At 41.1% G+C, this 16,143-nt stretch overlaps 1 protein-coding gene across 1 annotated transcript in view; it reads left to right on the top strand.

Moving 5' to 3' along the window:
• The first annotated feature begins 729 nt into the window (after positions 1 to 729).
• ADSS2 (adenylosuccinate synthase 2) overlaps positions 730 to 16,143 on the top strand; it is a 37,767-nt gene continuing 22,353 nt past the window's right edge. The window contains exon 1 of the mRNA XM_068939314.1: positions 730 to 1,264. Within this exon, the coding sequence (XP_068795415.1) occupies positions 1,097 to 1,264 (168 nt within the window). The 5' untranslated portion in view covers positions 730 to 1,096. The remainder of the gene's footprint in view (positions 1,265 to 16,143) is intronic.

Raw genomic sequence — 16,143 nt, 5'->3', positions numbered from 1 at the left:
TGCTTTTTTTTTTTTCTTCTTTTTCCTCACAAATAAGCTGGGGATAACGTCCCGCTGTCCCTGGAGAAAACTAAGCCTCTCATATTCAGCCCCTGGTTCTACAGACAGTAATTTACATCCCTACCACGAAGTCAGCAACGCTAAACATGTGCACAAAGTCGCGATATACGCCTCATGTTTGCGGGTTTGACATCTGTTCACAGGAGGTATGTCCTGCCCACGCATGTAACAGGGGAGGAGGCAGCTGAGCCCAGGCCGGCAGAGCCCCGAGGCACGGCGGCCGGCCCCGGCTCTGGCTCTGGGCCGGCCCCGGCCGGAGGTACACCTGCAGCACCCGCGCCTTGGGATGCGGCGTACCCAAGGAGGCGCCTCTGCAGCAAAGGAAAAGGCTCCGCAGCCACCAAACCCGCAGGCCGAGGCAGGGCCCGACGCACGCCGCCCGGGCTCCGGCTGGCCCCCACCACCCTTCGCCCTCACTCCCTCCTGCCACCTCCACAAGGCGCAGCCTCCGTCCAGCCACAGCAGGACCAGCACTGCCTGGCACCAGGGCGGCGCCATGGCCCTCGTCCGCGGCGCACCGCGGCGCCCTCCGCCCGCTCCCCGGCCCCGGCCCCCAACCGACACGGCCTCGCGCCGCCGCCGCGGGGGCGGATGGGGCAGCCCTCAAGCAACCGTCCTGCCACAGGTGCGGGGGGCCCCTCCAGGCCTACGAGCCCCAGCATGCACCGCGCCCGGGACCGCGCGGCGCCCTGCGAGGGCGGAGCGCGCAGCGCGCTGGGCAATGTAGTGCGGGCCGAGAGGCGCGGCGGAGCGGCGCAAGGGCGAAGAAGGAAAAAGCCGCCGAGGGCGGCGAAGATGGCCCCGGTTTGCCGCGGAGGAGAGGGGCGGGACCGCGCCTGAGGGCAGGGGGCTGTTCCGAGGGCAGCGGCGAGGGAGGCCGCGCTCGCGGGGCCGGTAGGCGGCGGCACCTGGATGCGGCAGCGGCATCATCGCCCCGCTGCGAGGAGGCGGGGGGAAAGGAGCCGCCGAGCGCGCCGCTCCCCTCCTGCCGCATGTGCCTGGAGCGGAGCCGGAGCCGGAGCGGGCTGCGCGAGCCATGGCGGCGCACGGCGCCTCGGCGCCCGCCATCCCTAACGGCGAGTGCGCCGCGCGCCTCCCCGGCAACAAGGTGACCGTCGTGCTGGGGGCCCAGTGGGGCGACGAGGGCAAAGGCAAAGTGGTGGACCTGCTGGCGCAGGACGCCGACATCGTCTGCAGGTGCCAGGTGAGGAGGCGAGCCGGGGCGGGGGAGGCCGGAGTGTCACCTTGAGGCGGCCGTCCCCGCTAGCGGCCCCCAACGGCCGCCCGCCCGGCCCCTTCCCGCCGCCGAGGCAGAGCGGGGCAGCGGAGCCCACCGGCGGGCGACGGCGTGCTCGGGCTGCGCAGCCCGCCTGCCTCTCCTTTGTCCCCTTCCCGGCTCGGAGGGAGCAGGAGGAGGAGGGCGCCTTGCGAGTCGCCGGGAGTTGGTGGCCAGGAGGAGGAATGCGCCCGGGGCCGTTTGCTGCGCGGCGCGCCGGCTGCTGCGGCGCCCTTTGTGTGGGCGGCGCGGGGAAGGGGAAGTGCGCGGCACCGCCGCGGCGCCCCAGCCCGCGCTCCCGCTCCCGCCCGGCCGCCTGCCCTGCCCGCGCTCCCTGCCGGCGCGGTAGTCTCAGCCCCTGTGCGCCGGACGCGAGGGTTGCGCGAGGCACGTGCGCGAGTATGCCTAGCCCTCGGCAACTTTTTCCTTCTCTCTCGTAACAGAGAGTTTTCTCTGGAGACGACAAACAAACAAACAAACAAAAAAAAAAACTCGCCTTCCCTTGGTTTAAGATCGCTGTTGTGTCTTTGAGGTCCCATTTTTCGCTCTTTACGTTCTTCTTGTTCTCTGTTGCTGTATGGAGGCCCTGTTCCAGCGAAAGAGAATACTACTTGATTAAAAAAAAGCGAGTCTAGCCTGCAAGCATAATACTGTTAAATGCCTAGCTTAAAACTGCGTGGATTTGCGGGGAGGTTTTCTTCTCTTAACGTTTCTAGTGTGGTAATCCTGCGCTGCGCAACATTACAAACTAAAGTTACTTTATTTTCTCTTGAAGTTAGAGATACAATAGCTTAAAACACCGGGAAGTACCATGGTATTATAGACTTCACTTAAGTTTTGTTGTCAGTACCCTTCTGTTGAACGTATACGTTAAATCTGCTTTTAAATAAGTATATTTTGGAAGAGTGTACTGTTTCCCTAAGAGTGCAAATATTGAAGCATTATATTATCTAATGAGAACTACAGATAAAACTGATGTCGTCCAAACTGAGGCAATTGTGAAAAAAAACTTGAACTTTGGAGGCTTTAATTTTGAAATAAAGAAACTCTTAAATATCTGGTTTTGAAAATGAATGACTTTTCCCTGTGTACCTTGCTTAAAAAAAGTCAGACACAGTGCTGCGGCATGTTTCTGGTTTTGTGGGTTGAAGAACACAGTGGCTCAGTTGATCCTTTACAACTTTGTTCTTGAAACTTGGAGGAAATTTGGGTGAGCGTGCGTGTTTAGTGCTAAGAAGTTTTGGTGAGGAGACAGAGAAGTAAATTTTGATTTGTGTGTTTAAATATATTTCTTACTTCTCCAATCAACTAGGGGGACGGGTCAAGAAAATGGAAAAGTGATGGTGTTATTTCAGGCTGCCATTTCGTGGCCAGTTCTGCCATTCCTAACAGTTTCTGCTCCTGCTGAAGGAAGGAGGTTCTTTTCCTTCTTTCTTCCCTTTCCTGTTGGCGGCTGCGCTGCCTGGCCTCTTCTTTCTAGCACTTGAACTGACTCCTGTGAGTTGATTTTAATTCACCAAAATGGTAGGAAACGATTTGTATTCAACTTATTATCTACCGTTTTAGTAAACTAAGCTGAATTTACGTAGCTTAGAGGAACGTGATGAAAAGAAGAACCCAGGTCAAGGTAAGCACAAGGAACAGTTTCTCAAAAGGAGAAGATGAATAGGAATAGTCCCTTTTAGTGGTACTGTGCTATGAAATCATCTTGCTATGTGTTGTGCAAACATACTCTTGACGTTTTTGTTACTGCTGGTAAACCAGAATATGGAAATAATTCTTGCGCTTCTCATACCAGTGCTAGTCCTGAAAGAAAGATCATAACTCACTCAGTCTGTCCTGCGCTAATATCTCTCTGTAGTCCCTGCTTCTGTTTCTTATTCCGACTTTACTCATTCTAGGATGGTTCGGTCTGTTCTTCATTCCACAAAGTTGCTAGCATACATCTGAATGAGACCAAGTGTTTCTAGCGTGGCTTCTGCAAAATTAGATTTTTTTGTATAAGGTGATAGAAAATTATGCTCGTGTGGAAAAATATTAGTACAGCTGTTTTCTTGAAGGACTTGTGAAGTTGTAGATCTAAAATGGCTTAGAAAATTGTGCTGTATTTGCAGTGAAACTCGGGGAGCTGTCATCTTGTTGTGCTTGGTTCTGCGCAGATACAGAACAAAAGGCGGTTCTGTCCCAGAACCGAGAACTGATTAGCAGTTGCTTGTACAATGCCTGTAAAGACATTGCAAGAGGTTGTACTCTGAAATCTGTGGTAGTACCTTCTTGTTTACTGGGCTGTAGGTGTCCTAATGACTTCAGTCGTTTGTTTGGCTAGCTGATTATGGCATGTGGAATGAGGTACTTGTCTACAGTACAGTTAGACAAACCAGTCTATCAGGAATGAGCTGTACTACGACTTCTAAATACCTTCCCCAAAGCATTGTTTCTTAAGTGTGGAAGTTATTGGAAAGACTCTTACACTCGGAGAAAGAGTATGGAATTTTCTTTTCAGGAGGGAGAGTCATATTTGTCAAAAGCAGTATTAGGGCTTCAAAAACAAGTGATCTTGTGTTTGACTAAAATAAAGAAGCATCCAGGGGCTGCACGTGTATAATTGCTAATACAGCCACGTTGGCAACTACTGACTGTTTTGAGGGCCCTACTAGTATAGGTTTCATATATGTTTAATACAAACATGCCTAGATGACAGGCGTAGTAGGTGCCGATTCTTCCCCTGTTAAATGTGAACTGGCATTAATTTATTTCTAGGTGGTATCTGGTAAAATGGTGCTTAATGATAAAGCACATATGTTTGTGATACTTTTGCACTTAAAGCTACATCTGGTCTTCAGTGGCTTGCAGAGCAAAGTCTATTTACCTGCTATCACATAAATCATAGCCCAGACAGTAAAACAAAACAGTGCAAGAATTAGGTTGAGATTCTGGAGTAGGTGCCAGGAAAACTGTGTTCTTGTGGTTTTTGATTGACGTATTTTCCTCTTAGTAAGTAAGTGTTTAGCCTTGCTACCCTAAAACTTGGCAACTTTAGAAAGTATACATTGTATTTTTGTCACTTCCATGGGTAATGGAAAATGTTTCTTGTTCTGATTAAGGGACTTCCTCCATTGCAAAATGAAACCAAGGTAGAGAATTTAATGACTGGAATTTCATTTTTTTTAAAGGATACAGGAATGGCAAATTAATGCAAGCCAGGTGATTTTAGATCACTTTATCAAAACAGTACAAAAATATACTGTGCATGTCTTTTATTTAAAAAAAAGCCTCAATTGACCAGTGTATACAGTGCAACAAAAACTTATTTTAATCTTTGCTGCATGATTCCATGTTCATTTACTCACTTCATTAGCAAATTTGTCAGTCATTCTCTGCTCTCACTATTAGAGGTAGCTGATTTATTCAGAGCAGGGCATATAATTCACACAAGCAGATAAGACGGCAAAGCCTGCAAATTATTATTAAGCCATGCTCCCTATGCTAAAAAATCTAATCTTCCTGCTTCTTCAGTTCTGTTGTACATCTTATTACTACTCCAAAACAGAATTGCAGCTTCTTACCAAATCTTCTCAACCTATTTCATAAAAGTCTGTTTACTACATGTTGTTATTGCTCTGCGTGCTGCAGGGTCACTCATTTCTTCCCTCTAAACTGCTAATGCATGGTAATTGCAATGTGTAGACTCTTAATCCTCTCTTTTCCTCCTCATCCCCTCAAACAACGCTTTGTATTGGGAAGCCACTGCTAATCAGTTCTTGCATGGCAATTACAGTGCAGCAGTTAGCAGAGAAGTTTCAGTGAGCAGATTCTTGGGGTTAAACAGCTGCCATTGATCAGCTGCTAACTGCTGACTTGAATCAAGTCCCCAGATCAGTGCTACCTAATACATCTGTATCCCCATACTGCATATATCTACCTCTTTTTACTAGAATTCCCCTATCCATCATCTACTAAAGCCTCCTTTTTTCTGAATATTCTCGCTCAAAAAGGTATTTTAAATCTAGAACCTGTGCAGACCCTGCAGAATTGGGAATAGCAGAACTGGTAGCTATAGCCATTGGTGCTTTTTCAGCTGCTCAGGCATTCGATACGTGACATCTGGCTAGAGCTCTTATTTTATTTAAGTGCTAGGTGCACTTTTGGACCTTGTAGTGGTTGGCAGCATGCCAATAACATGCTCTGGTGAGGAAAGAGAGGTCAGTAAAATGAGTTCTTTGGCCTGCTACTTTGCTCCAGTAAAAGAAATCTAGTGAGTCATATGCTTTACAGACCTGCTTTAGAGCATCACTGGCAGAGGTGCTCTCTTATTATTGTAAGCACTAAAACAATGTCTAAATCTTTTCAAATAAAAGAGTAGTTGAAAAAATTAATACAGTTGTGCTATTAACAGCGGAGATTGTAATAGTACTAAAGAGCAAACTGCACCTTGATCTAGCGATCTTACTGTTTCTTACTCGATTCCTTCCTGGTGTAAGCTTCTATAGTTGCTTATTAACATTTCAAATACACTTTTACTTTCTGCTGTACTACCCCACACATTTGGAAGAAGCTCTCTGTAAGTTGTCCCAAAGCCATTTTTGTTCTCCATATCCCTTCTTAACTCTAGCGCTGTGAGACATAGCAGACATTGGTGGGGTTTTGTGCACTGAAGCAACATGGCACTGGGCTAATCAGTGTTCTCAGCATTTTTCTGGTTTCGTATCTACCTATCTCACTTGATTTCTTTTATCTCTTAGCGGTAGAGCTGGTCTTTCTAAAGAGCAGTTCTTCAGAGCAAGCGCTGTCAATATTGAGAAACCTATCAAGTTGTTGGAGATGAGTAGAAGAAATTCTAGCTAGACTTAAGTAAAGTTAATGCTTTCTTTTATTTTGAGGAGAAAATAGGAGGAATAGGAGGAAATGTAAAAACGTAATCTACCTACTCATTTGTATTCCCCCTCAAACCACAGTGTTGATCTTGTTCTGACCCAATGTAGTTCTTGTACTACTCATTTAAAAATCTCTGAAATCTAGCAAAAATTTCAAGCAGTCTTTGTTAAGTATGTAACCTGACAGCTCCTTGAACTTTGTTCTACTGTTATAAGCATGAATGGATTGGCATGAATAAATGCTAGAGAAGAAAAACTGTTAGCTGCTGGGCTTTTTTAATGCTGAAAAGCAGAAGTAGGTTATACTGTACAGTTTGTTAACTGATAATTCATCCTGGGAGAGGAAGAAAAGCAAGAAACTTACCATAAAGATTTGGGAGGTGAGAGAATGTATTTGTTATCAGCTCCTTGGTAAATGGGAGTTTTGCATACTGAAGTTCAAACTAGTTTTTTGGCAGTGTGGATTGAAGAGAGAAGCAAACAGCCTAACTGCAAAGTTATGTGGTGTTGGAGTACAGACTAGTGGTTCAGATATGGGTCTCTTCAGGAGATTCTGATCAGCTTGTTAAGGATGAGTTCAGCGTTCTTAGAAGCTTGAGTTCAGCAGGGAGGAAGAACTGTGTTTCCTGTAATGGTAATATCTAGTTTTCTTGATGCATTTTTGACTTTCAATCTAAGAGTTAAATGGAAATGTTTACAACCACATGATGTTAAAGAAACGTTGACTTGCTTCTTGCCCAATTTGGCAGTCACTTGTATAACTAGTTCAGAAACAACTGTAGTTGCCATGAGCAAAAAAAAAAAAAAAATTGATGCTGGAAAGTGGTAGCAATAAAAGCAAAGCATAAAAAAAAATTGCGCATATACACACGTCTGATGGGGAGAACAGAAGAGAGCGTGTGACTCCTCTTCCTTACCATAGGCGTGAGATAACATCTCTTTAATCTAGACAACTAATTTCTATTCTAGAAGAGATGACTCGAAAGACTACTTTGCTTTACCCTGAGGCATCCTGTTTTTGAGAAAGACACTTGGCATTATCACGTTGTAAGAAAAGGCAGTAATTTTTCATTGTAGATTTATTGGGCAGATAAATGCGTATTCCATTCTTTCTACAGATATTAAATACAAAAGTATTTGAAACAGCTCTGAAAGAGCCATTCACAATGTAATTCTAATAGGAATTTTGGTCACCTCTTTTATTAACCTTTTTTTCCTATGCACCTTCACTTTCAGGCAAAATTGCAGTAATGTAGACTAGTCTTAGCAATTGTGAGAGCACTGCTGTAGGCAAGGCATCGGGGTTTGAACTGCTCTCTTGACTTAATTTGTTCATAACAGATTTGGGTATTGTAGTTACTACGCTAGCATTGAGTCTGCCCTTGCTTAATGAGGCTGTGCTCTGGAAATAAAATGGATGTTTCCAACTTACGTAGATCTGAAGTGGAGAAGAATATGCTATTGTTCCTCCATCTTAGTTTTAAATACATTATATTTCTTATGCTTTCATGCAGTAATTTCTTACTTGCAAGTTCTACCTGTGAATATACAAACGCGCCTCATGCTTAGGCGTAGACTTACTTGGCTAGCATGCATGGCACACACTTACTCTTGCTCTTTGTGCTTAACACCAATGGTACAAAGGACAGGATGTCTTATTTCCTCTTTTGTAAAAGAAGTTGTATTTTGCTTTCAGTTTGTTAACATGCAACTCTGCTTTCATTTTTGATTTTGCTAATTATGTAAGTTGGTATATAGGCTAGAATGAACTTTTTAATGCTACAAGTGGAATTTTTTTTCAGTGAATGATAATTTTAAGTTTACATGTTTTTCCTGGGAGAATCTTATGTGCTGTGAATCTTATGTACAGTGACTGCAATCCCTTCTCCTTTAGACTAGAAGGGCACACGGTAAATTAGGCCTTTGCATATTTTCAGGTAAATCAACGAGATTGGTTGCAAATCTAGGAACACAGAATGCTTCTGAGGAAACTCATTAGAGAAAGAGTTCTAGTTCAAGATTTCCCTAAAAGCATTTGCATATGTCTGTATATCATTTTCAGAGTCTCTTTGGAAAGTGAGATTCCATGCTGCTTCAACAATTGGCTTCCCTTGGCTTCAGGTGAGCTCTTAAGTTGTCAGGCATTGCGTATACAACAGAGCAGACCTTACAACTCCCAATTTGATTTTTCATTTTAATTTTTTATGTCCTTGATACATATCATTGGAGTAGATTAATGGAAAGCTAAGTAAGTTATTCTTGAATATAAAGAACTTTTTAGGAAACATCGTGGTTCATATTTAGTGTTTTGTTAATTGAATTTTGGAAATGTAGTGCCTGGTCCAGCACTGTAAAACTGACCTCAAGTCATAACTGATCAATTTTAGTGCATTACTTTAATTCAGCAAGAAAGTAACCTTTTTATCGAATAAGCACATCTCTCTCTAATCCTAACAGTAGAGGTTATGATACAAAAAGATTGGTCAAGTAGTCTTCAATTTAACCTTTTGAAGACAGGCATAAGTCACTGCTGTTTTATCAAACTGTAACTTGATTAAATTATCAAGACCTTGGCATAACTACAAAAAATAATTGGCTGTAATGGATCCAGTTAATCAGCTCAATATATATTCCCCCCAAAAAACTGGGTCAAAGGGTGTTATGAATGCTCCTTCTCCTTGCTTTGTACATGATTTGGAAAGTGTTATGCATACACACAGTGTAAGATGCTAAAGAGCTCTTGTGCTACAGGAAGTTTCCAAGCGAGAAGATTGCCTTGCTAGAGCTTGTTCATAGATTCTTTTGTTCTAGTTTAGTTCCTATGGTTGTCCAGAATACATTTTCTCCAACTATTCTAAAAGTTATTTTTAACTTCTTAGTTATCAGAGCTATAAGGAAAAAAATCATAAAACTGTAGTCAGGTAATTACATTAATATTGTGTGTAATTCTGTTCAGCTGTTTACCCAAAATATTTTAACAAGCCTATTATTTAAAAGTTACAGCATGTAAGAGGGGAAATAAGCCATTTTGCTTAGTTTGGATAAATGCTGAAATAACTTTGCCTTAAACCACAGATGTCACATTAGGAATACCATTCAGTCAATAGGTTGGAAATGTAGTCCTCCTTGATACTTTGATTAATATTCAGTACGTTTTCAAACGTTACTATCTTGACCATGGTACGCTTTCATGCTTTTGTTAGGGGTAAGTTTTGTCTTAAAGTGCTTTGATAGTGGTTTTTGGCTAGCAGGAGTCACTTATTTGTTTTGTTGGAACTTAAAAGTTTTTTCCAGAAAAATGTCCGCTAGCAGAAAGTGATTTATGCCCTTCCAAATTAATATTTTCAGTCACTCGAAACTATTGCAGAAAGGGTGGTTCTGCAGAACGTTTATCAAAAGGCCCCCAGATGTGCAACACTTGTAGCTGCTTTGCTATCTCATGCCCCCTCTGTGTGTATGTAACTGATTCTGTGCACATTTGCCAGGACAGGTATATTTCAGAATAGTGTCTAGTTTTGTATACAGTAATGGCCAAAGTATCTCAATTGAATATATGGAGGCAAATTCTTGGGTGTGGTGCTTAGCCTAAAATCCTTCTCAGTGTGCTTCATCTTATTTAGTAAGAGTTGAGGAGGGGGGGAAAAAAAAAACCCTATCCTGTTCAAAAAAAAAAAAAAAAATTTCTGAGCAGTTTTCCACTGTAACAGGAATATTTCAAAAGTGGTATTTTATGGAGAATATTTTTGGAATGAGGCTGCTAGAGAATGGGTAAATCTAAGTCTTTGTTACCATGATTGCTGTCATTCTAACACTACTTGTGTGATAATTTGTCTGTTAGTATTCACTTTTCCATCAGAGTTCTGTATACTTAGCTGTTCCACATGTTGAATAGCTTGGATATTTCAGGATTACCAGCCTAGTGGCCAGGGATCATACGCTGTTTCAAGGAAGTGACTTAAGCATACTGCAGTAGTGAAACTGGAATAATGTGTTTGCCAGGGGGTTTTCTGCATTAGTTACCTTGCAACAACAGTTTTATGCTTAAAATATTGTGGATTGGATAGTGATCTTATGCTTGATGATATCTTTGCAATTCCATTTATGCTTAATGACTTAATATGCTAAAATGATAGTATAAATTAATAGTATTAGGATGATAAAAGGAGAAAAAAATGCTACTGTGTCTCAATAGGATTTGAAATTGTTCATCTTTCAGAGCATCAAGGTAAAAAAACACCCTAAACTAAATCCGTATTTTGAAATGCATAGATCGATGCTTATTCATGATGACTTTTGCACTGTATCTCCGAATGAATGGAAAGAAACTTTCTCCTTCTTATCCAGCCGGCACCCTTTCAAGCTGAGTATGTATGGAAGCTTAAAAAAATGACTTTTGCAATAATATTAGGGAGCTTTCATGGCTAAGTGCTTTTTTCCCCCCCTGCATCTAAGGTATGATTAAAAGAGTTATTTCTAAGATTTCCAACTGTATAGTTTGGCAAACTACTGAGACTGACATTGTTGAAAGAAGAGGTGTTTAGTTCTCCTTTCAGTGTGAGCAAGCTCATGCTTCCCTTGTATCACCGCAAATGCTCAGTGCCACCTGAAGTTATGGTAGCAGCTATAGTTTCGGAATTGCCTGCAGCAGTATATAGAGGTGGCTACTACTAAATTGAAAACCAGAGATGAGGTCCAGCCATGAGCCTAAGCAGTGTAACTTCTGTATGCTCGAGAGTCTGAGGAGCAACAGTGGGACTAGGTACAAGGAAGTCAAAAGTTAAGGAATGACATGGTATTGGGCGGTCCATGTTTGTGGCAGCTCTTAAGGTTGAAGAAATTCTATTGGAGACACAATTTAATATTATTTGTAACTGGGTATGACTTCAGGCTGCTAAAAGGGGTGAACCCTCCCTCACTAAAGAATCCTTAAGGGAAGGAGAGAGAACAACTATTTTTCATGTATGGGGAGGTATGGGGAAATGAAAGGTATGGGGAGAAAAAATCAGTGCAAGGAAAGGAGAAAGGACAAGCAAACTGAATGCTTTTAACTCTTTTAACCTCCCTCGGAAGACTGCTGGTTTCTGAAATTTTAATTTTGGAAACCTCAGAGCATGCTAAAAATGTGCAATGCAGTGCCTTGATGGAGGTATACAAATAACTTATATTGCTATGCAAAACATGTCTGGGGTTTCAGGACTGTTAGCCTCTCAATAGGAGTAACTACTGCAGTTGCATTACTGGTTTTTACTGCTCTGTTTTATGGAGTAGCTGCTTTGTTGCTAGATGGGGAATCTATTTTACGTTCTTTTTTTTTTTAGCAAGGTGGGCACCAATATATCCTATGTACTCAGTTTTTCATGATGAAAAGATGACAAATCCAACTATATTTTCCAAATGTAAGGAAAACTAAAATGAGAAACAATTTTTTTAAATAACTCTCTCTCTTCTAAGTAAGCTTTATTAAACTTCAAGGAGAACATAGTTTATACTGTCACCTGAATATCTGAGTAATGTAATCTAGACAGTTATTTCCATATTAAATAAACTAAAGTTAAAATGCAGCATTATGCATATTGCATTTCTGAACTGCTTAGTTTCTGGTGTAATATTAACAGGAACTGATTTGTTCTGATCCATACTTCCAGTTCACAGCATTTGAATGTTAAATGACTCAGCCTTTGGGGCAGTAAACACCTGTTTTTCTGTTGTTTTTTCCTCTCTTTGTGTTTTTGGCATGTTTCAGAGCAGATACCTTATTAAGAAACTGTTCAGTTCAGTAGCTGATATCTTTCTAGAATGAAAAGACTTAGAATATCCCAAACCTTTTGATTCTGTCTATTGAAATGAGAATCTCAAGGTGTGTAAGGATTCTCTTATGTGTATCCAAACTTGAAATACCTGGGTAGGGGGTGTTCTTGAGTGTGCAAAATGTGGTTCATCTCCTCTGAAGTATTTGCGAGAGGGAAAAGTTGGTTCTTAAGTCACTCTTAAAGGAGCCAGCCTTATTATTTAGGTTCAAAACTTTGATTATACTGTTTTGGCAGATGACTTAAGTGTTTCGTATAATGTATCTGGTGTTGTAACATCCAGTGAGATGCAGCAGTGAATAAGGAAAACTATGTTCACAGAATGTATTTCTGATACGCACTTTCAGAAACAAGTGTGTTTTATCACCTCTAAAACATTATGGAAAAGGTTTTGGACTACTCTTAGAACAGCAGTAACAGAGCATGGAAAATCTCTGGAAGCAGAGGGAGAATACAAAGCTTTATGAAACAGGTTCAATGTGATTTTGATTCTGCTTAGCAGGGGATTTGATCTTGGACAGTCTCTTCTGGTCTTGTGTATACTGCCTGTCTTGAGCTGCTTTTTTTGGTCTTCTGCAAGTTTAGCTTACCTAAAAAATGCTAAAAGGATCTTTCTTTTTTTTCTTAAAAGCACTCTTTTTTTTTTTTTTTTTTGCATTAGGTTGTTGCCTTTGCCATCTTTTAGGATCCCTCTCTTTTGCATAATTTTGAAACTAAGTATTGCTTTGCACTGCCAAGCAAGTGGAGTTTTTAACTCTGAGATATTACTGAGTATGTCTTGCTAGTTCTTCTTCCTCTTTTTTTTTTTTTTTTTTTTTTTTTCCTCTCCTTAAACACACAGTACTCTTCCCCTGGCTCTGCCTTAACTACATGACTTCCTCCACAGCCTCCGTTCCATTTTCCAGAGGGACTTCCTGTACCGCCTGTCTGCTTAACTGGGATGCTTCCTTCCCGTAGTGAACTTAAAGTGCCACAGATGCTTTATTGTACCTCTCATGTACAAGAAGTCTACTGGGGAAATGTCTTTTTCCCTCCTCTTCTAAACCCATTTGTGCAGTCTGTGTATTTGTAGCTGAATCCAGGGCTGCCTTGCCCTAATGAGTGGGTCCTCCAGAAAGCAGAAACTGTAGACCTTTAGTACATTGGCTATCACAGATCTATGTGAATCAGCTGAGGGAGAGCTTGCCATTGTGCGTGGAGAAAGAGAAAAGGAATTAGCTGCTGCTGCGTGCATGTAGTGTTTTCCAGCCTGAGCAAGAGCAGCCTTTGCTCTTGCTTTGCACTTGGCCTCTGCCTGTGTTAACACAAGGTAAATGTTTCAGTTTTCGTGTGACCAGAAAGGAGAGAACTTTGCTGGGGCTTCTTGTGTTCCCCCAATTTGAGAACCTCAAGGGTTACCTAGATATGGTAGACGGACTACTTACTGTATCTAGTTACTGAACTACAAAGCACTGTCAGCCCGAAGAAATGACTTCTGTATCTTTGTTTCCCTCTGGCAAAAGCTTTATGCAATGTATTGAAGATCATTTGAGCGTGAACTTTGTTTAACTAATGGTGAAAATAAATTCTAGAGTTAAGAATTCTCCATTAATAATGTTTAAACATTTGAATCAAGGGAGCGTCAGCTTGAATGACCTAAATGATCCCATTTGGTTTAGTGCAACGTGGGAGGAGTGAAAAACCCAGATGGAAAGGACTCAAGCCAAAAGTGACTTAATTGGTTTCTACCTTGAATTACACCTGGAGGCAATAGTTGCATATGGTACAAAGATGTTGGCATTGTCATCCATTTCTGAAAAAAGAAACAAACAACAAAACCCACTAGAACTGAGTTCAAGTTTTTGTAGTTAGAGTTGTTCACCAAATCTGTGTTGTGCAGTGTCTGAGCATACATATGTGAACTTTAGTTCACTGTTAAGTGTATAATATGAATCAATCTCAATATATTACAACTACTGATTTTGCAACTGTACGCTTGCATTTCTGTTTGGTTAGAGCTCACCTGTAAATCAATAGCAGAATTTTGAAAACACTGTTTTCAGCCTTTCAAGTCATTTCAAAATCAAATGCTGTTGTTTTAATGCTCTCTTAAAACATAGTTTGAAATAAAAAATGTTTTTCAAAATGAAACTTTTTAAAGCAGGGTGACTTACTGTTATAACGGCTGGTTAATAGCAATAGCTGTTTTGGGGTTTTGGGATCTTGTCATGTGGTAGGCATCATAATATTACAAACTACTAAAACCTGAGGTTCAGATTTGAGTATAATCTGAAAACAATCATTTGGAAACTTTGAGGTATTAGTGTGGTGTATGAGTGTATTCATCACACATTATGTTGAGTTGTTCTTTGGTCTGTAGCAAAATCCCATAAGCTATGACTTCTAACAGTACCCAGAAGCGAATGGGTGGAAGTCGTAGCAGAAAGTAATATAATACATCTTTTCAAAGATTTCTCAGAAGCCCAATTCATGTTTTAGGAAATAGGGTTATGGTAATGGACAATAGACTTAAATAATATAGCCATTTACTGAAAATTGGAAGATGATAGATCCATAGGTAAATAAAAAGAGATTCCAGTCTGAAAGTTTTGGAGAACACTGAAGTTAAGTACGAATAACTAGAGTGAAATCTTAGAAGGTCTACTCAAAGTTTTGAGGCCTTCAAAAAAGGTGTGGATTTTTTTTGTTTGTTTTAATAAAGTTCTTTACACAGGTCTGAGCTCTTTCTAGCATGATTTACTAAATTCCTGTAATACAGCACCTTGGTCAAGTTCATGTAATTCTAATACCACTTAAAGGCAGTGATTCCATATGAGTAGTATTTTTTAAAAAAAGTGTTGCAAAGTAAACAAAACATGACTTTCACCTGAAGTTCTCTTTTATTCTGTGTATTTGGCATGACTTATAAGCATGGGCAATTCAGGAAAACCCGGTGAAAATAATTCTTACACTGCTGTATTGTCAGAGATTTCTATGTAACTGGAAGAATGGAAGAACTTGATATATGTGGAAGGACTTATTTTTCAGCTTAATGGATTGAATTCTAATGCTTGAAAGTGCTAGAGTCTGCTTCTGCCTGTTGTAAGTAACTTCTAAAGTACGAGTTGGGCTATGCATATAGCTCAAGGTTTAAGGGGTAAAATGCCATATTTACATGAAATGCCAGCCATGCGGTATTTTTAAATGAGCATGGAAACAACACACCTTCACCTATCTTGATGTTGTTCAGCAGTGCAAGGGAAATCTTGACACCATCAAAAAATGGCAGATATGTTCTCATGATTAGTACAGTCTGAGTCTGTGTGTTTTACATCCTAGTCAATAAAATGTGACCACTGAACATTATGTTACCATCTCTGAATGGCACCAGTAGCTTGGCGAACTTTAAAAGACTAAGAATTTGTTAGTCATGATCTAATCTCTATAATGGCAAGTTTTTATTTCTCTTTCTTTGAATATACCCTTGATGCTAGAAAACTATTTGTTTGAAATAACTTGTGAAGTAAAACATGAAATTAAGTCAGTCGTTGACTCTGTAGGGGATTTCAAGTTAATAATTCTTCATGCATAGTCTTTCACTAATCTGAATGTTGCTCATGGGTTAGTCCTCCTTATTTACACTACAGTGGGACAGTTTGGACTGTCTTCCATCCTTCCTCCCAGTTGCAAAATACTCCCACCTGAGTACTTCAGCATTGTACTTAGACCTATTGAACTTTCATCTAAAACACTTTACTGGTCATGTTAAATTTCTGTACACTGATCTCTACCAACGGATCTAATGGGGAGTGAAAAGTTGAAGGAATCTGCTGAGGAAGGAAACTACCATTTTCAGCAGATATGCTTGACTGTAAATGCTGCTTTTGTACATAGCTGTGCTCTTGCTCCTTCTCCCCCAAGAAAGGATTCTTTCCTAGATTCTCAAACACTCACATCAAGAACAAAATTAGTTTACTTTCTCAGATACTAAAAAAAGCTTGCATATTTTATATTTGTATATAAAAGTTCTGATTATCATGTGATTTTTGGAATAACTTGCAGTAGCCCAGGAATATCAACAATACATTTACATTAGTGGGTAGGGTATTTATTACTATTTAGCATCCTTTTAAATCAAAATTGCAAC

This window comes from Struthio camelus, chromosome 3, assembly GCF_040807025.1.
Source record: "Struthio camelus isolate bStrCam1 chromosome 3, bStrCam1.hap1, whole genome shotgun sequence".
Classification (NCBI taxonomy): Eukaryota; Metazoa; Chordata; class Aves; order Struthioniformes; family Struthionidae; genus Struthio; species Struthio camelus.
The sequence above is the reverse complement of the archived record's forward strand: the minus strand, read 5'-3'. Positions and strand labels throughout refer to the sequence as shown.